The 27,316-nt window shown below is 38.4% G+C and overlaps 1 protein-coding gene across 8 annotated transcripts in view; it reads left to right on the top strand.

Moving 5' to 3' along the window:
- The window catches only part of ATP10D (ATPase phospholipid transporting 10D (putative)), a 145,704-nt gene that overhangs the window by 83,690 nt on the left and 34,698 nt on the right, over window positions 1-27,316 (top strand). For all 8 annotated transcript variants that reach the window (XR_005215851.1, XM_037829729.1, XM_037829730.1 and 5 more), the window contains one exon: window positions 11,237-11,475. Coding sequence is in view for 7 of the 8 variants with exons in the window: in XM_037829729.1 (XP_037685657.1) it covers window positions 11,237-11,475 (239 nt within the window). In the remaining variant the exon portion in view is untranslated. The remainder of the gene's footprint in view (window positions 1-11,236; window positions 11,476-27,316) is intronic.

The raw sequence follows: 27,316 nt of genomic DNA on the forward strand, positions 1-27,316 counted from the left end.
GATTTTTATATGTCACATCTTATTTTTGCCTCTCTTTTTACCATTTTAGTTACCCTTACTGATAATCTTCATTTCTACACTTCCTCCAAGCCTCTCTCTCCTGTCTTTGCAGCCTGCAGAACTCCCTATAGATTTCTTGTAGGCAGGTCTATTGTTGACAGACTCTCTCAGTTTCTGCTTATCTGCGAATAATGGAGGAGAGTTTTGCCATATAAAAAATTCTTGGCTGGTAGGTTTTTTCTTTCAGTACCTTAAATATATCACACCACTGCCTTCTTGCCTCCATGGTTTCTGATGAGAAATCAGCACTTAGTCGTTTTCCGGGTCCTGTGTATGTGACGAATCACTTTTATTTTGCTGCTTTCAAGATTCTGTTATCTTTGGCATTTCAAATTCTTATTAATATGTGTCTCGGTGTTGGTCTATTAGGATTTATTCTGTTTAGAGTACATTGTGTCTCTTGGACATGTGTATTTTTGTCTTTCATAAGAGTTGGGAAATTTGGAGCCATTGTTTACTCAAATATTCATTCTGCCCATTTTCCTTTCTCTTCTCCTTCTGGGATATCCATGACACTTCATGTGTACTTCATGCTTTCACTCAAATCCCTGAGACACTGCTCCATTTTTTCTATTCATTTCTCTAACTATTCTTCTGATTGTATGATTATGATTGTCTTGTCTTCTAGTTTGCTGATTCTTTCTTCTGTATGTTGAAATCTGCTGTTGTATGCCTCAAATGAATTTTTTATCTCTACTATTGTGCCTTTCATCACCATAATTTGTTGTTTCTTTTTATACTCTCAAATGCTTCTTTGCGCTCACACGTTGTCTTCTTAATACCTTTTATCTCTTTTTGCATATTTTCCTTCATCTTCTTGAAGTGAGTTAGAAGATTTGTTTGAACTTCTTTTTTTTTTTAAATTCAATTTTATTGATATCGTTCACACCATACAATCCTCCAAAGTGCAGTCATTTTCCCATGGTACCATGATACAGCTATGCATCCATCATCACAATTTTTTTTTTCAATTTTAGGACATATTCATTACTCCAGAAAAAAAATAAAAACAAAAAAGAAAATTCAAATCCTCCCATACCCCTAAACCCCGCCCCCCCATTATTGACTCATAGTATTGGTATAGTACATTTGTTACTGTTGATGAAAGAATGTTAAAATACTACTAATTGTAGTACATAGTTTGCAATAGGTATATTTTTTCCCTATATACACCTCTATTATTAACTTCTAGTTCTAGTATCAAACATTTATTCTAGTTCCTGGAAGAGGTTTTTAATATTTTCACAGTTAATCATGGACAGTGTCCACTACAAGATTCACTGTTTTATACATTCCCATATTTTAACTTCCAACTTTCCTTCTGGTGACATACATGACTGTAAGCTTCCCCTTTCCACCCATTCACACACCATTCAGCACTGTTAGTTATTCTCACAATAATGTGCTACTATCAACTCTGTCCATTTCTAAACACTTATGTTCAACCTAGTTAAACATTCTGCTCATAAAAAGCAATGACTCCCCATTCTTTAGCTTCATTCTGTGTCCTGGTAACTTATATTTCATGTCTATGAGTTTATACATTATAATTAGTTCATATCAGTGAGACCATAAAATATTTATCTTTTTGTGTTTGACTTATTTCACTCAGTATAGTGCCCTCAAGGTTTCTTCATCAACCCATTTTTTTTTTAAGACAGTTTTGTTCACTCACCATACATTCCATCCTAAATGAACAATCGATGGTTCCTTGTATGATCACGTATTTATGCATTCGCCACCATCACCACTATCTATATAAGGACATCTCCATTTCTTCCACAAAGAAAGAGGAAGAGTCAAAGAAGGTATAGAGACAAAAGAAAAAGAAGAAGAAAAAAAATGACAGGTAAAAAGCAAAAAAAAAAAAGACAGAATGAAATTAAAGTACAACAAAAAGTCCGACAACATCATGAATGCCAAGAGTCCCATACCCTTCCCTTATATCCCCCTCTTGTGGGCGTTTAGCTTTGGTATATTGTCTTTGTTACATTAAAGGAAGCATAATACAGTATTTCTGTTAACTATAGTTTCTAGTTTGCATCGATTGTATTTTTCCCCCAACACCACCCCATTTTAACACCTTTCAAGGTTGACATTCATTTGTTCTCCCTCATGTAAAAACATATTTATACATTTTATCCCAAATGTTGAGCACTCCAGGTTTCACTGAGTTATACAGTCCCCGTCTTTATATTTCCTCTTTCCTTCTGGTATCTCACATGCTCCTATCCTTCCTCTTTCAGCCATACTCTCGGTCATATTTGTTCAGTGTACTTACATTGCTGTGCTACCATCACCCAAAATTGTGTTCCAAACCTCTCACTTCGTCTTTTCCTATCTGTCGGTAGTGCTACTTTTAGTATTTCCTGTAGAGCAGGTGTCTTGTTCACAAACACTCTTATTCTCTGTTTGTCAGATAATATTTTAAACTGTCCTTCATATTTGAAGGATGATTTTGCCAGATACAGGATTCTTGGTTGGCGGTTTTTCTCTTTCAGTATCTTCAATATATCACAACACTTCCTTCTTGCCTCCATGGTTTCTACTGAGAAATCTGCACACAGTCTTATCAAGCCTCCTTTGAATGTGATGGATCGCTTTTCTCTTGCTGCTTTCAGGATTCTCTGTCTTTGACATTTGATAATCTGATTATTAAGTGTCTTGGTGTGGGTCTGTTCAGACCTATTCTGTTTCGTATATGCCACACTTCTCGGATCTGTAATTTTATGTCTTTCATAAGAGATGCGAAATTTTCATTGATTATTTCCTCTATTATTGCTTCTGCCCCTTTTCCTTTCTCTTCCTCTGAGATACCCATGACACATACATTCATGTGCTTCATGTTGTCATTCAGTTCCCTGCCCTGAGACGTTGCTCGAACTTTTCATTCTTTTCCCTATCTGTTCTTTTGTGTGTAGGATTTCAGGTATCTTGTACTCCAGTTCCTGAGTTTTTTCTTCTGCCTCTTGAAGTCTGCTGTTTTATGTCTCCATTGTGTTTTTCATCTCTTGAGTTGTGCCTTCCATTTCCATAGATCCTGCCAGTTGTTTGTTTGAACTTTGATTTCTACCTTATGTTCACCCAGTGTTTTCTTTATATCCTTCATCTCTTTTGCCATATCTTCTCTGAACTCATTAACTTGGTTTTTGAATTGATTTGGCTTATTTCTTTGAAAATCTTTAGCTGATTATTTCATTAAAGTAAAAAAGTATCTCAACTGTATCTCAATTGAGGTGTAAATTTTTTCCTTTGACTGGGCCATATGTTTGTTTTTCCTAGTGCAATTTGTAGTTTTCTGTTGTCTAAGCATCTGGTTTCCTTAGTTACCCCAATCAGATTTTCCCAGACTAGAACGGGTTCAGGTCTCAGAATGGGAGTATATTCAGTGTCAAGTTTCCATGAGGGTGTGTCTTAGAGATTGACAGATTTTTCTGTGAGGCTTCTAGCTGCTGTGCTTTTCCTAACCTGTCCAGCAGGTGGTGCCTATCAGCCTGTTGCTCCCCACTGTTGTAAGGAGATGTGGCCCCTTTAATTCTCTGCTTAGGTTGTTTCTCTTTTGACTATTTTCTTCCAGGCTTTGGGGTCTGATTCTGAAGGAAGGGCAGACATTAGAGCTGGGCCCTATCACCTTCTTCTTAGGGAAGATATGCCCCCTAGGGAGTTATCTTCTGCATTTGAATTACTCCTTTGTCTCTCTGACTCTTGTTAACTCCACCCCTGTCTGGGTCAGAGTGCTGCAAACTGAAAATTGCTGAAGCTTTCTCCACTGAACCACTCAGGTTGAGAGGCAGAAAAAGGGAAAAAAAGCTCCCTGTCAGAGTCAGTCCATGGTCCTCCAGTCTTGCCCATTGGTCAGAGAAAGCAACCAGTCTTCTGGGCTCCCTTTCCCAGGGCACAGGCATTTTCTGGCTTTCTAAGGTCAGTCGTCTCTAAAAGCCTCTGTATTTTTCCTTCTTTTTTTTTTTTTAACTAATTTTTTTTTCCTTCATCCCCACCTCCTCTCCAATGGGAGCAACCTCAGAGTATTTTGCTGCTTCTTAGGGGTTTGTCTATGTTTGTAGCTTGTATTCAGCAGTCCACATTTGTTAATCAAAACCACAGTTGGAGCTAGGCTGAGCTATATTCACTTGGTCCAGGAATGCTGCTTTCTCCCACAGTTATTACTTACAGATTTTATGCTGTGATCTCAGCCATTCCACCCAATCCAGATTGATATACAATGTGTGGACAATCATGGTGGTCCCCCGGCAGTTGTTCCAGATTATTTACTAGTTGTTCCTAGTTGTTTATTACTTGCTCCAGGGGACTAACTAAATTCCACACCTCTCTATGCCACCATCTTGCCCCTCCCTCCAGTTTGAACCTCTTCGATCAGTTCCAAATTCTGTGTCTCCTCTGAAGTTTTACTATGTTCCTTTGCCTGGGCCATATATTCCTGTTTCTTAGTATGGCTTGAATTTTTTTGCTGATGTCTAGGTATCTGATGATCTTGATGAGTCACTTGGCTCAACTTATTCTAGATTGTTGAGTTGCCTGTATTTTACCAATCATGTTTGTCCAGCTCTTCTCCATGTGATTCTTCCCCTAGATATGTGGTACAATTTTTAAGATTGCAATATTTGTGCAATTGTTTCAACCCCAGGGGAAAGCTTCCTTTCCCCTGTTCCTTCTCTGGGAATCTTGAATCTTGATCTGTTCTTTTTGTTTTTGTTTGGCCTCTATAGTTTTTTTTTGTTTTGTTTTGTTTTGTTTAACAACTCCTTTCATTGCTGCTAGCTGCTTTTGCCTGAACTGAAGGGCAAATTCTGGGAAATGGGTCACCCCAGAGAGGACTTTCTCAAATCAGTATTTCCCAGCCAATTCAGGGCCAGGGACCTATAAAGGGGGCACTGACCTGCTCCAGAGGACCCTGGGGAGAGGTTCAGAAAAGATGCTAGAAGCCTTTCCAGAAGCTGCAGTTTCCTGACCTGTCCAGCAGATACTGCTCTTCAGCAAACTGTTCCCTGCAGTTGTAGAGAGGTACTGTGTCTTTAAACTGCTACTGCTTCCACCCTTGTTGGGTGTGGGGTTGAACCAATGGCTACATCCATTCCTGTCTGGGGCAGTGGATCAGCTCAGAGCCAGGACCCAGAGATCCGAATTCACCAATCAAGCTGTGATCAGTGCTTGGCCATGTCCCATCTGTTCTTGGGGAAGAGGAGTTCCACATCTCTCTGCATCCACAGCAGCCAGCCACAGACCAGTCCCCAAGGTGGCCCACCTCAAGAGCAGGGGATGGGCACTGGCAGCCACTGTAGAATAATCTACTCAGTTCTTTACCACAATTTTTCAGCCTCTTGCTCACAATCTTCCCTGGATGCTGTACAGTGCTTCCCTGGTCCCCACAGCCCCAGAATGGTTGTTTCAGGCAGATCCTGCCTTGGAGGAGAAGTAAGTTCTTGAGCTCCCCTACTGCACCATCTTCCCTGGAAGTCTACATATATATTTTAAGCTAGCTTTTGTTACCAGTGCATCTGAGGAATGAAATATTAAATATGAACTGGTAAATTACTCAGTGAAGCTTGTGGGAAACTGAGGGACTTCTGTCTCTCAAATTATTACATAATCACTATGTAAATGTAAAAATGGTCATATTGGATATCATGACACTTTGTATTATGCTTCATCTTCTTCTACAGTTTTATTCCTAAAGAAATATTTATTATAGAAAATTCAGATAAGCCAAAAATTTTAAAAACAGAAAAATTTTTAAAGCCCTAATAACCCTATTACCCAGAGTAAACCATTGATAACATTGCAGTGCATTTCTTCTCAGTCTTTGTCCCGTACACAGTGTGGTATATGCGTGTGTATGTTTCTTTAACAAAAGTGGTATTGCAGTATTATTTATACTTTTATAACCATTTTTGACTTAAGACTTTATCTTAACTACCTTCCCATTCTCTACTTATTCTTTTATAATATCATCTTTCATGGTTATGTTATATGCCATTGTAGGAATGTGCAATAATTTATGCAACTAATCCACCATTAGTTTAAGTTGTCACTGTTGTTTGCTCTTTGTAGCTTAATCTCTATGCCCATTTGTGTGGTTAGTGTTTTCCAAACTTACTTGACCATAGATCTCTATTGTCAAGAAGCATCTAGTGGCAATAATAAAGTACTAATGATAAGTAAAATGATAATAAAGTACGTGATAGAGAGCAGAGCATTAATTTTTGTATTTGTAACATTTAAGAGGACTATTAAATGTCCTTTCCTGCACCCCCATCCTAATCCCTGAGTATACACACACCTGCCTGGTGAATATGACACCTCACAATGAGATGATGCCAAGCGACTGAGAATCAAATGCTGTCCCGACTGAACTATAAGTGATAAGACACCCATCCGTGGACCATGAAGTGTTGTGCGACTTCTAGAAGGTGCTGTTTTGGCTTGTGAACACCTCTCCACTGTAGACATCTCCAGAGCTTCCGGTCTTTTTTCTGCAATAAAAAAACAAACACATGTACACACATACACTCTAAATTGGAAAAGCGGTAAGGGTACAGAGTTGGTTTTCACCAGAACCTAATCTGAGACATATTTTCACTTAAATCAAAGCTATTTAACAATGGATCTGTGTTTTAATGCCAGTCCTTTCAAGATCTTCTCTCCAAAGTGTTGCCAAAGAGATATTTCCATAAGGAATATTGCTGCTTGGAAATAACCCCTTACACATGTGCAACTGAACTAAACACATGTGACAATGCCATTATATGTTTTTAAATTTTTGATATATAAAAGTGTGGTCCATGGAATAGCAGCATCAGCATCACCTGGGAGTTTATTAGAAATGCAGAATCTCACCTCACTTCAGAGCCTGAATTCCAATCTGCATTTTACCAAAATTTCTGGGTGAGTTGTTTCATATTAAATTTTAAAAACACTGCTTTAAAAGACTATCAAAAGAAGAATACGTTGTTTGAATAATCTTTAAATTTTAGAATAGTTTTATATTCACAGAAAAGATTAGGGACTTTGCATGTTTCCTCTTATGAATCTGAAGGCAAGGATTCCTGCCCCACTATGAGGCATTCATGGAATTTACTTTAACCTACTTTAAGAAGTGTTAAAGGTTTTCATGGCCAATTGGATAGGTTTTGCTTATCAGTATGATAGTAAACCCTTGCTTCTAACCCCCAATTTTTTAAAACTTTAGAAATGTAGCTCCAGTAGCTTTGTTTTCTACATCGCATTGTAACTTTATAGGTCTGTTTACTTCACTTTCCTTACTGCAAAATGATTAAATTCAATCTATATTTCCTGTTTATTCACTCCATGTTTTCTTGATTCTACTCTTGCATTTCTGCTTGTTGCACAAGTTTGTCCTACAGTAATAGCTGAGCTATCTGACGTTATTCTAATTACATTGTTGCGTAATGACTGATTTCCCTAATGATGACTGGAAGTTCCATGATCCTGAAGTACAGTCTTCATGTTTTGTATGTGTTTTGTAGTACTCTATTTATTTTTTAAAATGGTATCACGCCATCAGTAAATTTCTTGGGCTAACCAAGGATTTCTCAATCTCAACACTTTTGATGTTTTGGACTGGATAATTCTTTGTCGTGGGGGACTGTCCTGTACATTGTAGGATGTTCAGAAATGTCCCTAGTCTCAGCACACTGAATTCCATTTGCACCCCTCCCCTAGTTGCAACAACCAAAAATTGCTATGGCAATTGCCAAATGTTCCCTGGAGGTGGGCAAGTTCACCCCAGGTTGAGAACAACTGAACTAACCTGTTATATATAAAGCCACTGCCAAGAAGATGTAATGTAGTAGATACATGTACTGACTTTGGAATCAGGAAGAACTAATTTCAAATCCCAGCTCTACCTCCAACTATTTAACCATGATCAAATATTTAATCTCTCTGGGTTTTATCTCTTGAGTTGCAAAGTGGGAAAGTGATAATTCCTACATCATGGCATTATTTTGAAGAAGGGATGGGAGTATATAATACTGATATAAAGATCCTAGCCAGATGCTTGATTAATAGAAGGCACTCAATTAATGTTAAGTCCCTATCCCACAATTTTCTCTTGATGCTAGGGATATTTCATTCATATGTCTATTTATTGATTTAGTCATTCATTATTCATTTATTTAATAAATATTTATTTAAACTAGGAAACTTGGATTCACTGAAATAAAGCAGGGGAAATTGGCCATATAAAATTATAAAGAATAATACATATTAGCTAATATGGCTCCACTTAGAAACAGCATAGCATAAGAACTCAAAGAACAGGCTGTTGAGTGTAACCAGAACTGGGCATAAAACTGATCTGTACCATGTATATGAGATGGGGAAAATTACTTAATATTTGATTTCTTTAATTCTAAAATGGAAATATGTATAGTACCTACCTCAGAGGGTTGTTCTAATGATTAAATGGATCAAGTGCCTAGCACTTAGTACATGGGAGCATTCAGTACAAGGAAGTTATAAATGGACAATGAGTGGTATGGATGACAGCTGGTAAATTATGGAAGTCTCTTTTGAAGAGCTGGCATTTGAATTAAGCCTTTAATAGTGTTTAGGATTTGTGTAAGTACAAAGGAGGAGAATGGATGTTCCAGGCACAAATGAGAGTGGAGAAGGTAAGAATGTTTGGGAGACAATAAGCACATGGGCCAGATTTTGAAGCTTAAAGGTCATAAAGATTTTGAAGCTTAAAGGTCATAAAAGAGGGTGAAAAAGTTGGAGAAGTAAATTCATGTGTCCCAAGAGGTACATAGAAAAGAATTTTTGGTATTATTTAGACAGACAATGTAATGAAACTTAAAGAACTGGAAAAGATATAGAAATCATTGAATCCCAATTATCCATTCTGCCAGTGAGAAAACAAGCCCATAGACAGCAAATGTTTTCCTGAAAACCACATAATCTTTGGAAGATTTGGTGCTGGAACTCAAGGTCACCACAATATCTCTTAGCCTCTCCTTGCCCTTAAAAAATACAAAAACAAATGAAATACATAGAACATGCAGGTAGTCTTCATTCTATAAGTAACGCATCCAAAGCTATACTTTATTCAGTAGCTGGTCTTGGGTTAAATACAAACACCTAACAATCCAACAAGCACATTTTATTGATTGTCTACTGCATTTTGCAGACACTGGAGATACAGGGATAATCAACATAGACAAGGTCCTTGCTCTCATAGAGCTTCTAGTGGAGAAAATAGTTCCAGATGAATTATTATTTTAAAATCAAGAAAAATATCAAATAGTGATAAGTGCTTTGCAGAGAATTAAAGTAGAACGATATGATCTAGGATGATTGGATGGTTACTTTGATTTGGATGGCCAGGTGAGGCCTCTCTAAGAGGGAACATTAAAGTCTAGATCTGAATGACATGGTATTAAAAAGTTCAGGGGCAAAAGTCTTCCAGTCAGAGGGAGCAGCTAGTTCAGCAATTTTCAAGGAACAGAAAGGCCGCCAGTGAGGTTGGATTTTAGTGTGAGGGTCTCAAGAAGGAGGGACAGAAAAGGGGAGAGAGGTCAGCAGAGATCAGATCATTTTGAGATATGTAAACCAGGATAAGGAGCTCAGATTTTAATCTAAGTGAGCCGGGAAGCCCCTGTAAAGTTTTATGCAGGGAGTGATCTGATCTGCTTTATCTTTTAGGAAGATCACTCTAGCTACTGTTTGAGCAATGGATTGCAGAGGGGCAAGGAGACCAGTTATGAGGCTATTGCACTGGTCCAGTTGAGAGATGATGGTGGCTTGGACTAAGGTAATGGAGATGGAGAGAAGTGGAGGGATTTGGGATATATTTTGGATGTATAGTGGATAGGGGTTGGTAATGTTTTGAATATGGAGGTGGGAAAGAAGAGAGTAATCAAAGACAGTCCTAGATTTTTGGCTTAAGTAGCTAGATAGATGGAGATACCATTTACAGAAGTGGGGAAGATAAGAAAGAGAGCCAGTTTAGGTTGGGGAGAGGGAGAGTTGTTTTGACCACATTAAATTTAAGATGCCTGTTTTTATTTACTAACCAAATGTTTGATGAGTACCTACCAGCGACTGCTTTGGACTCTGGGAATATCATGTGAACAAAACAGACAATATTCTCTGCCCCTTTGGTGTTTACATTATCTTGGATGACTCAAAAATAAAAATAAGTAAAATATATAGTATGGAGATGGCAGTAAGTGTTATAGAGTGAAATAAAATAGGTAATATGGGATAGGGAGTGCTGGGTAGTCACTATAATAAATGCTGTGCCCAGATCTGGGAATTCTTAACTGACAAGGGGACATGATAAAAGACTTGAAGGAAGGAGGGGAATGAGGCATGCAGATAGATCCTTGGTGGAAGAATCTCCTAGATATCCATTGGAGGTATCAAGCGGAGAGTGGGATATATAAGTCTGGATTCCAAGTTGAGGTCTGAGCTGAAGAGATAGATTTTGGGGTCATGTGCACACAGGTGATGGTTCAAGAGATGGGTCAAATGGGATCACCAAGAAAGAGTGTATCAGTGGACAAGGGAAGGAGCTTCTATAGCTCTCCAATATTTGGGGGCTGAGTAGAAGAGGGGACAGAAGCAAAAGAGACCATGAAGAAGCAGCTATTGAAGCAGGTAAATACAGTGTCAGAGAAACCAAAATAGGCATTTCAAGAAGGAGAGTATGGTCAACCATGTTTGATTTTGCTAAGAGTTCAGGTAAGATAAGGACAAAGATGCAATCATTGGATTTGGCAATATGGAACTCATTGGTGACCTTTAAAAGAACAATGCCGGTGGAAAGATAGGGACAGAAAGCATGGAATTAATTGAGTAGAGACTGGAAAATTGTAAGGGTGACGTCCTTGTGAAGGCCAAAGGGATGGGATCCATATCACAAGGCGAGGGCTTGACATTTGTAAGTAGCATGGAAACTTTATCCGTAATAGTAGAAGAGAAGAGCAGAGAATGTGGGTACAGATGAAGGTAGGTTGGTGGATTTGATAATGGGAAAAGAAGGGATAAGGTATGAGGTAAGTTTATTAACTAAGGAGAATGAGTGTTGGAGTACAGGTGTAAAGAGAGAAGAGGGTATAAAATAGCTGTTTAAGTAACTAACATATTTAACTCACAAGTAGTTCTCAATCCCAATGTGATTTTTATCCCTCAGCCAAGAGGTTAGAGACATATCAGGATGCTGTCTCTGAAAATGAGGATTTTGCAGACACCCCCAGTGGCTCCCTCAGCAATACAACAAAACTGAGGGCCCACAGCTGCAGGACAGTTCATAATGGGCCTTTGGGAAGTAAACCTTCAAATTGTCTTGCTGGGAGCTGTTTGGCTGCAGGAAATGGAGAAGGAACCAGTGAAGTGCCTCATTCCAGACAGGCTGCCTTCAGTAGCCCCATTGTAAGTATGAACGCGTGACTTGAATCTCTTACGTCCAGAATGTATGATGAAAGAACATCCTTGTAATTATGATAGGGCCAAAAACAGTTGTCTTTTTCTAAGAAGAGACTACATAAGTACAGTTCAGTGTGATTGCCGTGCAAACAAAATCACAACTTCCTAACTTTTAAAGATATTTCAGTGTTGAGAGATAGCATATTGTTTCTGAAAAAACATAATATTTGTGGTGCGGCCAATCACGTCTGAGCTTGAAGACAGTGCCTTGGTCTAAGAATCATGACTCACTTCCAGAATCAGCAAAGTTTACTAGTGTTATCTCTTAGGCAGGGAAGTATGCCTACTTGATACAGAAATCCAAAGGCCTTTTGGTGCTCTTCAAGGTCTTTTTATCTCTCTGTAACTTGCCCCCAGATCCCACCAAACCTGTGTCTGCTTCCCCGCTCCTAGCCCCCAGAGGGGCATTTTCTAATATTTCCATTCCAGAGCTCAACAGAGTATGTTGTTGAGTCCCAGGGGGTAGGGTTGGGAACTGACTGGTCATACCCATTAACAAGTCCATTTTATAGCTACACTTGATTTTTCTTTGACTTCTAAAAAGAAACAAGGAAGGAATGTAGACAGCCCTATTTCCGCACCCATTCTAAGGCTGTACCAGAAATAGTTTTAAATTTTCTTGTATTTTAGCTTTTTGCCTATACCCTACTGATCTTTTATATTTTCTCACCAACCTGAAGTTAACCACATGTTGACTCATTTTTTAGTCAGAAGTTGGTACAATATTAGCAACCAGCTGAGTCTGGGCCACTCCCTCCTTCTTAGTTTCCTGATCCAGCCTCACCCTTTTCTTGGATGAAGCCTCCCTAATAACAAATGATTTACCTCTTTGTTTCATGTCTTCATGCAATTTATGCCATTTCCCTATCTAGAATATTTTTGCCCCTCACAGCCCAACTCTATCCAAATCTGATAAATATGTCTTAAGAACTATCTTAAATAGCACCACCTCTGAAGACTTCCCAAACTCTCCCTTCTCTCAGCTTCCATACCTCTGCTTACACATCCACCCTTAGTCCTTACTCTACCAGCCTTGTTTCTGCTTCTGAGATTATACTACCAGCTCCATGAGAGCAAGGATTCATTCATTTTTGGATTCTTAATATCTTGCTCAGTGTCTGGCATATCTATTCCCAGTAAAGTATTTTTTTTTTTTTCACTGTAGAAAAATTTTTATTTAATGTTCATTTTTATTTTATCAGCATTATCTACTAAATTAACTGCACATTGTATCATAGTCATTGTTTCAACTCCTTCACAGATTTTTATAATATCTAATTTTATATCTAATTCTTCTAAATTATTTTCAGGCATATTTTTTAGCACTCACTAATTTTACCCACTTAATGGACATGTGGATGACTATCATAGGATTTATTTTTTATTTATTTTATTTTATTTTTTTAATTAAATTCAGTTTTATTGAAATACATTCACACACCATACAATCATCCATGGTATTCAATCCACTGTCCACAGTATGATAATATAGTTATGCATTCATCACCACAATCTATCTCTGAACATTTTCCTTACATCAGAAAGATAAAAAATAAAAGTGAAAAAAGAACACCCAAATCATCCCCGCATCCCATCCCATTTGTTCTTTAGTTTTTATCCCCATTTTTTTACTCATCCATACACTAGATAAAGGGGGTATGATCCACAAGGTCTTCACAATCACACTGTCACCCCTTGTAATCTGCATTATTATATAATTATCTTCAGGAGTCCGGATTGCTGGGTTGGAGTTTGGTGGTTTCAGGTATTTACTTCTAGCTATTCCAATACATTAAAACCTAAGAGGTTTTATCTATATAGTGCATAAGAATGTCCACCAGAGTGACCTCTCAACTCCATTTGAAATCTCTCAGCCACTGAAACTATTTCGTCTCATTTTGCATCCCCCTTTTGGTCAAGAAGATACTCTCAGTCCCACGGTGCCGGGTCCACATTCATCCCCAGGAGTCATATTCTGCACTGCCAGGGAGATTTACACACCTGGGAGTCGGGTCCCACATAGGAGAGAGGGCAGCAAGTTCACCTGTTGAGATGGCTCAGTTAGAGAGAGAGAGGGCCACATCTGAGCAACAAAGAGGTACTCAGGGGGAGACTCTTAGGCACCATTACATGCAAGTTTAGACTCTCCTGTGCGGTAATGAGCTTCATAAGGGCAAGTCCCATGATTGAGGACTCAGCACATCAAACCGCCAGTCCCAATGTTTGTGACAACATCAACACCAGTCCAGGTGAGGATGTCCAACACACCTGCACCTTCCCCCAGATCCTCGGGGCTGGGGAGGGGGAGGCTGTAAATATATTTTTTATTATCTGCCCAAATTACTCTGGGATATGTCACTATTTCACTCCAGCCTATACTAACCTACCGTATCTCACTTCCTATTCAAAGTTCCATGCAATTGTAGTGTTTGAACAAATCGACTATAGAGTTGTACTGTTTAGAAAATTTAGCTCCTGTACCAGATAGATATCTCTTCCTTTGGTCTCATATGGAAGTTGAAGTTTTAAAACACAATCAGTTTCAACCTTTACCCTTTGGCCTGGCTTGCCCTGGTCTTAACCAGATCTGCTTCATTCATATCACTAATTGAAGTCTGGGCTCTTTTTCAGCTCTTTTTTTTTTTTTTAACAGTGGCTGTATGAACTAATACTGACATTCATATCTGCCGAGCTCTAGCTCTGAGTTTCAGGTGTCTCAGAGATATGCATTGTTCCAGAGACCAATCAGGTTATATGCTAGGGGATCAGCATCTCAAAGTTTAGAGATAGGCATTACAATTCAGAGATAGAGTTAACTGCTGTAAGAGCTTACAATCTAGGGACAATTACAATTATTATGTCCACGTTAGGCTATGTTCTAAGATTCAATTCTGAGTTTACACATTGTAGTTAGTCCATATTGGTAAGGCATCATCCCTCTCACCATGTTTTCTCCAACACTTACACTCCTATATATATATTTTCCTACAATTTTATAGAGTTATATTCACATACCATACATTTAGCCACAGTGTACAATCAGTTGTTCATGGTATCATCATAAAGTTGTACATTTATCACCATATATTGATTACTACAAGAAAAATTGTTTTTTTTTAGCAATAAAAAAAATGATAAGAAGAAAAATAACATGTCATACAATACAATATACTAGGAAGGACAGCAAATAACACCACTACCAAGAATCCCATATTCCTCCCCTATATCCCCCTCTCATATACATTTAGCATTGGCATATTGCCTTTGTTACATTTAATGGAGGTATATTACAATGTTACTGTTGACCATAGACTCCAGTTTGCTTTGATTATGTTTTTTCCTGAATACCATCCCCTTTTCAACTCTCTACATGGTTGACATTCATTTGCTTTCCCACATGCAAAAACATTTTTATATTTGTATATTTAGTAACAGTCACTGGCCACTCCAGTTTTTGCCACATTATACAATCCCAGTCTTTATCATCTATCTTTACCTCTGGTGTCATACATTCTCCTATCCCACCTCTTTCAGCTTTACTCACAGACATCTTTGTTCAGTGTACTTACAATACTGTGCTACCATCACACAGTATTATGCTATCTATTTCTGGATCTATGCAATCAATCCTAAACATTCTGTAGTCCTTCAGCATCAAATGGCTGGTCTCTGCCCTCTTTCTATCTCCTGGTCGCCTGTGTTGTCAGCTTTTAACTCCCAAAGTTTGTTCATTAATGTCTGTTCATATTAGTGAGACCATACAGAATCTGTCCTTTTGTTTCTGGCTAACTTCACTCAACATAATGTCCTCAAGGTTCATCCACATTATTACATTATCCATGTCTTTGTTCTGTCTTACAGCTGCATAATATTCCATCATGTGTATATACCACAGTTTGTTTATCCACTTGTCCTTTGATGGACATTTGGGCTGTTTCCATCTCTTGGCAGTTGTGAATAATGCTGCAATAAACATCGGTTTACAAATGTCTGTTTGTGCCTTAAGTTTCAGTTCCTCTGAGTATATACCTAGCAATGGAATAGTTGGGTCATATGGCAGATCTATACTTAGCTTCCTGAGGAACCTCCACACTGTCTTCCAAAGTGGTTGCACCAGTTTACATTCCCAACGGCAATGAATAAATGTGCCTCTTTCTCCACATCCTCTCCAGCACTTGTCATTTTCTGTTTTTTGGATAATGGCCATTCTGGTAGGTGTGAGATAATATCTCATTGTGGTTTTGATTTGCATTTCCTTAATAGCCAGTGAAGTTGAGCATTTTTTCTTATGTTTTTGAGCCATTTGTATTTCCTCTTCAGAAAAATATCTGTCCATGTCTTTTGCCCATTTTTTAATTGGATTGTTTCTCTTTCTGTTATTGAGATGCAGGATTCCTTTATATATTTGGGATATTAAACCCTTATCTGATATGTGGTTTCCAAATATCATCTCCCATTGTGTAGGTTGCCTTTTTACTTTTCTGACAAAGTCCTTTGATGTACAAAAGTGTTTAATTTTGAGGAGATCCCATTTGTCTATTTGTTCTTCGGTTGCTCATGCCTTGGGTGTGAGGTCTAAGAAACCACTTCCTATCACAAGATCTTTAAGATATTGCCCTACATTTTCTTCTAAGAGTTTTATGGTCTTGGTGCTAACATTTAGGTCTTTGATCCACTTTGAGTTAATTTTGGTATAAGGTGTGAGATGGACATCCTCTTTCATTCTATTGGAAATGGATATCCAGTTCTCCAAACACCATTTATTGAACAGGCTGCTCTTTCCCAGTTGCTTCGGCTTCGCTGCCTTATCAAAGATCAGTTGTCCGTAGATGCAAGGGTCTACTTCTGAACGCTCAATTCGATTCCATTGATCAGTATATCTGTCCTTATGCCAATACCATGCTGTTTCGAGCACTGTAGCTTTGTAATATGCTTCCAAGTCAGGTAGTGTGAGACCTCCCACTTCATTCCTCTTTCTCAAGATATTTTTGGCTATTCAGGGCACCTTATCCTTCCAAATAAATTAAGTTATTGGTTTTTCTATTTCTGTAAAGTAAGTTGTTGGGATTTGAATTGGTATTGCATTAAATCTGTAAATCAGTTTATGTAAAATTGCCATCTTAACTATATTTAGTCTTCCAATCCATGAACATGGTATGTTCTTCCATTTTTTTAGGTCTTGTTCAATTTCTTTTAGCAGTTTCTTATAGTTTTCTATGTAAAGGTCTTTTGTGTCCTTGGTTAAGTTTATTCCTAAATACTTGATTCTTTTGGTTGCTATTGTAAATGGGATTTTTTTTCTTGATTTCCTCCTCTTGTTGTGCATTACTTGTGTATAGGAACACTACATATTTTTGCGTGTTGATCTTATAGCCTGCTACTTTGCTGTATTCATTGACTAGTTCTAGTAGCTTTGCTGTAGATTTTTCTGGATTTCCTACATATAGAATCATGTCATCTGCAAATAGTGAAAGTTTTATTTCTTCCTCTCCAATTTGGATGCATTTTATTTCTTTTTCTTGCCTAATTGCTCTAGCTAGAACTTCCAGCACAATGTTGAATAACAATGGTGATACTGGGCATCACTGTCTTGTTCCTGATCTTAGAGGAAAAGCTTTCAGTCTCTCCCCATTGAGTGTGATGTTAGCTGTGGGTTTTTCATATATTGCCTTTATCATATTGAAAAAGTTCCCTTCTATTCCTATCCTTTGAAGTGTTTTCATCAGGAAAGGATGTTCAATTTTGTCAAATGCCTTTTCTGCATCAATCGAGATGACCATGTGGTTCTTCTGCTTTGATTTATTGATGTGGTGTATTACATTAACTGATTTTCTTGTGTTGAACCAGCCTTGCATACCTGGAATAAATCCCACCTGGTCGTGGTGTATAATTCTTTTAATGTGCTGCTGGATTCGATTTGTGAGTACTTAGTTGAGGATTTTTGCATCTATATTCATTAAAGAAATTGGTCTATAATTTTCTTTTTTTGTAGTATCTTTGTCTGGTTTTAGTATTAGGGTGATGTTGGCTTCATAGAAAGAGTTAGGTAGCTTTCCCTTTTCAATTTTTTTGAAGAGTTTGAGCAGGATTGGTACTAATTCATTCTTGAATCTTGGTAGAATTCACATGTGAAACCATCTGGTCCTGGGCTTTTCCTTTTTTGGAACTTTTTGATGACTGATTCAATCTCTTTACTTGTGATTGGTTTGTTGAGGTCATCTATTTCTTCTTGAGTTAATGTTGGTTGTTTATGCTTTTCTAGGAAGTTGTCCATTTCATCTAAGTTGTCTAGTTTATTAGCATATAGTTGCTCATAGTATCTTCTCATTATCTCCTTAATTTCTGTAGGGTTGGTAGTTATATTTCCTTTCCCATTTCTGATTGTGTTTATTTGCATCTGCTCTCTCTTTTTTTTTTGTTAGCCTAGCCAGTGGTCCATCAATTTTATTGATTTTCTCAAAGAACCAACTTCTGGTTTTATTGATTCTCTGTATTGTTTTCCTGTTCTCAATTGCATTTATTTCTGCTCTAATCTTTGTTATTTCTTCCCTTCTGCTTGCTTTGGGGTTAGTTTGCTGTTCTTTCTCTAATTCCTCCAAGTGAGCAGTTAACTCTTCAATTTTTGCTCTCTCTCCTCTTTTAATATAGGCATTTAGGGCAATAAATTTCCCTCTCAGCACCGCCTTTGCTGCATCCCATAAGGTTTGATAAGTTGTGTTTTCATTATCATTTGCCTCGAGGTATTTACTAATTTCTCTTGTAATTTCTTCCTTTACCACTGGTTTGCTAAGAGAGTGTTGTTTAGCCTCCATATGTTTGTGAATTTTATGACCTTCTGCCTTTTATTTATTTCCAACTTCATTCCATTGTGGTCTGAGAAAGTGTTTTGTATAATATCAATATTTTTAAATTTGTTGAGACTTGCTTTGTGACCCAACATGTGGTCTATTCTAGAGAATGTTCCATGAGCACTTGAGAAAAAAGTGTATCCTGCTGTTGTTGGATGTAGTGTTCTATAAATGCCTGTCAAGTCTAGTTCATTTATCATACAATTCAACATCTCTGTTTCTTTAGTGATCCTCTGTCTAGATGTTCTATCCATTGATGAGAGTGGTGTATTGACATCTCCAACTATTATTGTAAAGGTATCTATTTCTCCTTTCAGTGATCACAGTGTTTGCCTGATGAATTTTGGGGCATTCTGGCTTGGTGCATAAATATTTATGATTGTTATGTTTTCTTGATAAATTGACCCTTTTATTAATATATAGTGTCCTTCTTTGTCTCTTTTAATTGTTTCACTTTTGAAGTCTAACTTGTCTGATATTAATATAGCTATTCCTGCTTTTTTCTGGTTGTTGTTTGCATGAAATATCTTTTTCCAACCTTTCACTTTCAGTCTATTTTTGTCCTTGTGTCTAAAGTGAGTTTCTTGTAGACAGCATAGAGGTGGGTCCTCTTTTTTAATCCATTCTGCCAGTCTGTGTCTTTTTATTGGGGAGTTTAATCCATTTACATTTAGTGTTATTATTGTAAGGGCAGTACTTTCTACTACCATTTTGTTTTTTGGAATTTATATGTCATATCTTATTTTTCCTTTCCTTTTACCTTTCCTGATAGTCTTCATGTCTGCACTCTTCTCCAACTCTCTCTCTCCTGTCTTTTCCTGTCAGCCTGTAGCACTCCTGTCCTAGTTTGCTAATGCTGCAGAATGCAAAACACCAGAGATGGATTGGCTTTTATAAAAAGGGGGTTTATTTGGCTATACAGTTACAGTCTTAAGGCCATAAAGTGTCCAAGGTAACACATCAGTAATCAGCTACCTTCACTGGAGGATGGCAAATGGCGTCCAGAAAACCTCTGTTAGCTGGGAAGGCACGTGGCTGGCATCTGCTCCAAAGTTCTGGTTTCAAAATGGCTTTCTCCCAGGACATTCCTCTCTAGCAAGCTTGCTCCTCTTCAAAACGTCACTCACAGCTGCACTCCATCCAGTCTCTTTGAGTCAGCATGTTTTATATGGCTCCACTGATCAAGGCCTACTCTGAATGGGTGAGGTCACACCTCCATGGGAGTATCCCACCAAAGTCACCACCCACAGCTGGGTGGGGCACATTCCAAGCAAATATAACCAGCACCAAAACTTCTGTCCCACAATACCACAAAGATAATGGCATTTGGGGGACACAATACATTCAAACCGGCACAACTCCCTTCAGTATTTCTTGTAGTGCCGGTCTCTTATTCACAAACTCTCTCAGTGTCTGTTTGTCTGAAAATGTTTTAATCTCTCCCTCATTTTTGAAGGAAAGTTTTGCTGGATATAGAATTCTTGGTTGGCAGTTTTTCTCTTTCAGTATCTTAAATATATCATGCCACTGTCTTCTTGCTTCCATGGTTTCTGCAGAGAAATCTGTACATAGTCTTATTGACCTTCTCTTGTATGTGATGGATTGCTTTTCTCTTGCTGCTTTCAGAATCCTCTCTTTGTCTTTGACATTGGACAATCTGACCAGTAAGTGTCTTGGAGTAGGTCTATTGGGATCTATTCTATTTGGGGTACATTGTACTTCTTGAATCTCTAATTTTCTGTCTTTTATAACAGTTGGGAAATTTTCAGTGAGTATGTCTTCTATTACTCTTTCTGCCCCTTTTCCCCTCTCTTCTACTTCTGGGATACCCATAACATGTATATTTGTGTGTTTCATGTTGTCACTCAGCTCCCTAAGACCCTGCTCATATTTTTCCATTTTTTTCACCATCTGTTCTTTTGTGTGTATGAATTCAAATGACCTGTCTTCCAGTTCACTGATCCTTTCTTCTGCCTGTTCAAATCTACTGTTGTGTCTCTCCATTGTGTTTTTCATCTCCTCCATTGTGGCGTTCAATCCCATGAGTTCTGCCATTTGTTTTTTTAAGTTTATGAGTTCTTCTTTATGGTCATCCAGTGTCTTCTTTATATCCTTCAGCTCTTTTGCTATATTTTCCTTCATTTCATCGAATTTATTTAGCATTAGTTGCCTCCACTCCTGTATCTCAGGTGAGCTATTAGTTTGTTCCTTTGGCTGGTCCATGTTTTTGTGTTTCCTGGTATGGCTTGTTATCTTAAGTTGTCTAGGCATCTGATTTTCTTGATTAGTCTATTTTGGAGCTTGTTTTCTGTCTTTTACCTAGTGGTTTTCTTGTTGGTTGGCTTTGTTCTCTGGCCTCTGTTATTCAGTTCAACTTATTCTAGACCTCTAACTTAGGTTCTATTTAGTTGATCAGAATTTTTCCCCTCTTGTTTTTTCTGTTTCTTGCTCTGCCTCTATGTAACCTTTTTGTGAGTGGGTCTCCTCAGATATGGTCGACCCTAGTCAGATTTTCCCAGTCTAGTGAGGCCCAGGTCTCATTGGGAGGGTATGGAGTTTTCCTGAGAATGAGACCCTCCTATGAGGCCTTTAGAATTGGTGCTTTTCCTCTCCTGTCCAGCAGTTGGCACTTGCCAGCCCTCAGCTCCCCTACCAGTGTAAGGAGGTATGGAGACTTTAGTTCTCCTGGTGACTCTGATCCTGTCGGGGGAGTGGCTGACTGAAGCTGGAATCTGAATTCCAGCCCCTGGGGTCTGAGTTCCCAAAAGGAGGACTGCCAGTTGAGCTGGACCTCCCTCCACTCTCCCAATCCTCAGAACTCCAGTTGTCTCTCAGAAGCACTATTCCCTTTTCCCCTCTCCTCTTTGGGGCATCTCCAGCTAGATTCCTTGGTCAGCCTGAGCTGCCAATTAAAGACAGGGGTGGAGACCTTCAGTAGTGAAGAGGGAACTCAAAGACACTGTGGGTACTCTGTCTCCCCCCAAGCCCAGCCTAGTCCCTCAACCTGGGCTTTCCGATAGAAAATAACCACATATATTACTTTTAGATTAAAAAAAAAAAAAATAGAAAAGGAAAACAAGAAAAAGAAAAAAGAAAAAAAAAAGAGTCTCTTTTAAAAGTCTTTCCCCAGCCTGGAAGTTTTGTCAGTGTCAGAATAGAGCATTTAAAGATATGCTTTGGGCTATTGTCTGATAATTACTCTCCAACAGCTTCAGTTCCACCCCTGCCTGGGGGCTATTGAAATGCAAAAAGATAAGGGATCAGTGAGAAGCCAGAAGGGACAAAATGTAGGGGAAAAAAAATGGCTTTTTTGGAGTCTGGGAATGGGTGCCTGATTTTACGTGCCCCCACTTCTCGGAGTCCAGCCCTTCTTTAGCACCCCAGCTCCCAAAATTAGTTAATTAATTTGTTAATTAATTCTGCAGTTGAGGCTGGGTTGAGCCTCCCTTCTTGCCCTCAGCAGATTGCTGTTTTGGGGGTTTTTTTCCCCCACTTTCAAGGAGCCGGCAGCAAGACAGTCTGTGAGGTCTGGGTGGGGAGGGGCGCCAGACCCCTGGTCTGGGAAATTTACAATGTTCGCTGCGATCTCAGCTTTTCCTCCAATTCCAAACTTGCGTCCAATGTGTGACTGGTTACTGGAGACCCCGAAAACACTGTTTCATATAGTTCTTGGGTAATTGCCAGCTGCTCTAGGGGAGAGACGAAAATCTGCTCCTCACCACTCCGCCATCTTGCCCCACCTACCTCTCAGTAAAGTATTTTTGAAGGTTGTGGAATGAAGCTTTTTAACAGGCTCAGCCTTTCCATTCAGTCCGTTTTGTTTTCACCAGCCTTATACTTCAATGGCATGTAATTCTGATTATATGGATACTCTGGGGGTTTTGTTGTTACTGTTGTTTATGTTTGTGTTTTGCAAAACCTCACTCCCGTACATAAGAAGAAATCATAGTCCTTCTCAAAATAAGAGACCATCTCTCACTCTTGCTCTAAGCAAGTTGATTTTATCCTTTTGGGGGCTGAAGATTACTTTGAGAAATCAACACATCCTTTGATCTAAAAAATAAGCATTTGTGAACATCTTGCATATGATTCCAAAAGCCCATCTGTAGAGTCCAGGTGAAGAACACCAGCTTGGGAGCACCCTGAGAGCTGTGCTGTCTAGAAGTAGAAGTTTGTAAGATGGCACTCTTTGTGGGGATGCAAGCTGGGAGCCAGCGAGAGAAGATGCTGGCCAGGATGCTGTCAAAGATATGCTGGTCTTTGGGAGTTAGAATGATATTGAGGCTGGTGAGTCCTGGGTTCATATTACCTGTTTGAGAAATAGAAACCTTGACTTAGTAAACTACAGTGTGTTTATGCCTCTTAAGATCCTCTATATTCTTCTATTCTTCAAGTGTCCTATCTATTCTACCCGGAACACTTTTCTTTCAGATCTTTGTATGGTTGTCCTTCTTGTCATTGATGTCTCATCTCAGATGTCACCTCCTCAGTGAATGCTTTCCTGCCACTCAATCCAAACTACTTTCCATCCCTTTCCCATATTCTCTCTCTGTTACAATCTAGAAGTATTTTATTTATTTGTTTATGGGTTAGTTTCTGCCTCCCCCAACTGGAATGTGAGTTCCATGCAAGCCAGTATTCTTTGTCTTATATACCCTTTTTACATTGAGGGGTGCCTGGCACCATAGACAAACAATACATATTTATGGGATGAATGAATGAATTAACACATTAATGGAAGACAATGACATAATACTGGAGACTGGGGATATGAAATGATTAAGACATGGCCTCCATCCTCCAGTTTTGTTCTAGGTAGAGAAAACAGGCCTATATTAAAGATGCAGTGATTGTATTTAATTCAGAGTGTAGTAAGGACACAAAAAAAGGATTGGTCAACTCTAAGGAGGTGAGGAGGGATCTGCATGAAAGAGGTGAAACTTGAGTAAGAATTAAATTAATGAATAGGTATTTACAGAATAGAATAGGGAGGAAAGGCATTTGGGGTAGATAGTAAATGGCTCAGAACCACAGGACCATGGGAGAATCTGGTGGGGAGGAGGAATTGTCAGTGTATGGTTGTTGGCCTTTGTCTTTTTCCTTTAAGTCTGTGGTATTTAGGAATTGAGGGGGCAAGCAGAAGGCATTTGTGTCCACAGTGAAGCCAAAGTTTTAGTGGTGGAGAAGTCAGCCCTTGAAATTGGTGGTAGCAGAAAATGAAATAAAATCTTTGGATGCAGGTAGAACTAAGGGTGGGGTAGGGAGCAGAATCTAAGCTGCTTAGTCAATTTCCTCTCTTGTTTACAGCATCTTTCTCTATTATTAAACCATAGAATTTCTGGCTTTTGCATGAACAATCAAAATGGGTTCCTCTCACTGTCACTTTTGTTTTGTTAAAACAAACTTAACATTCAGTATATTTTAAGGCCATCCAAAAGCTGCCCACTGTTAGAGGGCAAAGAGGAGTCTGGGTCAAGCTCACCTTGTTTAATTTGGCTTTAAATGAGGATTAAAAAAATGAACAAACAAACAAAAAATGAAACTGAAAGCAAAGTCTATAACCTAGTCAGAAAGTATAACATGAATCATGGGAGTAAATCTAAAATGAAATAGTCAGATGCCCTCTTAAGATTAGGACAAAGACGTTGGATTCCTACCATGAAACCAGGTAAGGCTTTATATATATTGTGGGAAGCTGCCCACATCATGCATTGTATTCTAATTGAAGAGCAGAAATGTTCACAGAATTTTAAAAAGATGTCTATTTGAGGCCAAGTGAGAGATCCTCACTTGTATGTTTTCCAAAAAGTATTATCTTTTTAGTCTCTTTCTCCACCCTTTGTGTTTTGAAATATAAGATGACAAAGTGTTTGTTAACAATGTATAAAGGTAAATTTTTATTGCTTATCCACGTGCCAGGAACTGACTTAAGGATCCAAAGATCAGTAAAATACAGTCCTTACTTTTAAGGAACTTTCAAGCTCTCTGGAGAAAAAAGTACATGTATGTGGAAGCATTTAAAGCAAGATAGTGTGGACCTGGTTTTCAGAGTAATAGAAGTTCAGAGAAGGGAGATGCTGTCCTTCCTATTACAAAGAAGCAAAGTTCAATTTTGTAATACAAAGTCTCAATTAGGAAGGTTGTCTTAGATCTTGGGACAAATGCCTATAGATATAGTCACGTAGATAAGAATTGCATGTAATAATAACTTTATACCTACTCCTCAATTCAGTGACTAATACCTTAACCACTAAGGATTATCTAATCTTAGAAAGACCAGACAAAGTAAAGAATGCTCCAGGCCTGCTGCCTCATTTTGATGTGAATCTTTTCTTAAATCCTTTTATAGGTTCTTCTTTTATATATATTGCTTTATGTTGCTTTCCGGGTCTGCACAGTCCTGGGTTTCTGGATTCTTCCCACATTTATTTTGGCAATACTTTTCATAAACACAGTTTTGCTTCCTGGAGCCCCAGCTTTGGCCATTGTTGGGGTTTGAATCACGCACCCCACAAAAGATGTGTTCAAATCTTAATCCACACTCCTGTGTATGTGAACCAATTTGTAATTAGGACCTTTCAAAGATGTTATTATTAGTTAAGGTGTGTTCATTTTGAATCATGGTGGATATTAATCTTAACAACTGGAGGCCTTATAAAGAGAGAAAATTCAGATGCAGTCAGTTGAGGAAAGCCAAAGGAAGGAGCCAGAAGTCAGCAGAAACCAGAAGAGTAGACACAAGGAGAAAGACATTGCCATGTGACTGCAGCACAGATGCAAGCCAAGGAACCCCAAATATTGCAGCAAGTCAGCACCAGAACACTACAGACTTCAGGAAGAAAGCATGGTCTAACTTGTCAATACCTTAATTTAGACTTCTAGCCTCCCAAACCATGAGGCAATAAATTCTTGTTGTTAAGCCAACGCATTATGTGGTATTTGTAATAGCAGTTCCAGCAAATTAAGACAGCCAGTTTCAAGGTCTCTCTTATTTTCAGTCATGACACAGGCTTTTACTCCTGAAGTCATTTAATTCCCCAACAGTCTATTGGATTGACTTACATCGACAGTGTTTGCCACAAAGGCAGAAGTTACAAACTTTTTCATGTCTTAGATAGAGTTCAGAAACTTTTATGATTCTTAAGCCAATTTTTAGTCAGTGCTGAGATCAATGACATAATGAAATTCCTACTAGATTCTGGGGTCTCTAACTCCATTCTGTAAAGTCCAAGAAATATAAAATTTGAGAAGCCTGCACATACTTGCCTTTCCCAGGAGATTCCCGATACCCATTAAAGTCTCAGAAGTGCTGCAATAAATTTAAACATTTCTTATGCTCATTTCAGTGTGGAGCTCTTTGTTACTTGTTTGCCTAATACCTATTAACATTCTGAGAAAGATACCTTTGGAAATATTGCCCCAAACCACTGGCAAGCACTACAAATGCCATGCAGCAAGTTTCCCAAGCATTCCTTGGTTGACTAAGCATTGAGTGAGAAGGTCGCTCAGACTTTCCCACTTTCTTCCTCTGGCTTTGGCAAGGTCCTTGAGGCCCAGATTGTTCTCTGAGTAACGATGGGCCTGGCGCGGGCACCAGCTACGTGCACTATGTTTGCAAGCCTCGTGAGGAAATGCAGCAGACTTATTTTAATGAACAGCTGTCAGATTACCCGTGGCTATGAACTCGAGCATACTGCAACAAGATTTAAATTTTGCTAAGCCAGGTATTGCAGGACCATAGAAATCAGTGAATATAAATAGAAATTTAAAAATGCTTTGTGACAGCAGATAACTTGAACTTTTTAAACCCTTTGTGATTTTGTAAACCCTTTGTGCATCTGGTAACCTGCCTGAAGATGAGAATGTCATTTGTGATGGACAAAGGAAGGGAAAGGAATATTAAATTATTTGCATTTCTCATCTCGCTCATTATCTCTTTTACTTCTTACAGCCAGTCCCTGAGTTAGGTGTTAGTTTTACCATTAAATAGAAGAGGAAAATGAATCTCAGAGGGTTTAATAAGTTGCCTTAGGCTACATCTCTGTGGATCTAGGTCCTCATATGATTTCCAGCTCATGTTCTATTTTTATTAAGCCTATGCAGTCTTTCACCAGGCTCCTAAATGTAAAATTCGAGCCAGCTTCCTCTTTTCTCTATATAAACTCTCCTGGCTTTCCTGCAGTCAGTGTGCTTTGCAGGCCCACAGTTTCCAAGACCTCCGGAATACAAAGGAGCTTTTTTGAAATCTTGATTCTGAGCAGATGCTTCCTCTTTTGACTCAGCTGAAAATTTTCTAAAGCAGTTGACTATATGTTACTAGATTATAAGCAGACTTCTACTACAACATTCTGTTATCAAAACTATTACTCTCAACTAAGTGTGGGAAACACACTTTATTCAAGTATTTTTTTTTTTTTGATAGCAGAATTTCTTAGAGCCAATTTGCACTAAGAATCTTTAAGAGGAAGAGAAAGGGCACAGTTTCCAAATATATTTGAGGATCAGAAATCTCTTGGAAGAACATTTATTATTGTATTGTTGGACATTACTGGAAAATATGGATTAAATCTGTTAACTTCTTATATTTTTTATTTTAGGGGGTTGGTTTCTATACTAGTAATGACTTGAGCCCTAAAATATTTTGTTAAAATAACATGGTATGAGTAACACCTTCATGTTTTGGACAAATCTATGGGCAAGGTAGAATGCTGGCTAGGCACAATTAAATATATCTCTGGCACTGTGTATTTTGAAATTAAAAAACACATATCCAACTAGGTTTTGGTGTAAGGCATTGTTCTTATCTCCTGTTAGTTTAAGGATAATAGTAACATATCCTCCATTAATGTGGATATTTGTGCATTCTGGATTTTCCATTTTATTTGTATTTTTATGTCTTTTATTCCCTATTCTCATTTCTCATGACACCATAAAATGTT

Source organism: Choloepus didactylus, chromosome 3 (genome assembly GCF_015220235.1).
Source record: "Choloepus didactylus isolate mChoDid1 chromosome 3, mChoDid1.pri, whole genome shotgun sequence".
In the NCBI taxonomy this organism is placed as follows: Eukaryota; Metazoa; Chordata; class Mammalia; order Pilosa; family Megalonychidae; genus Choloepus; species Choloepus didactylus.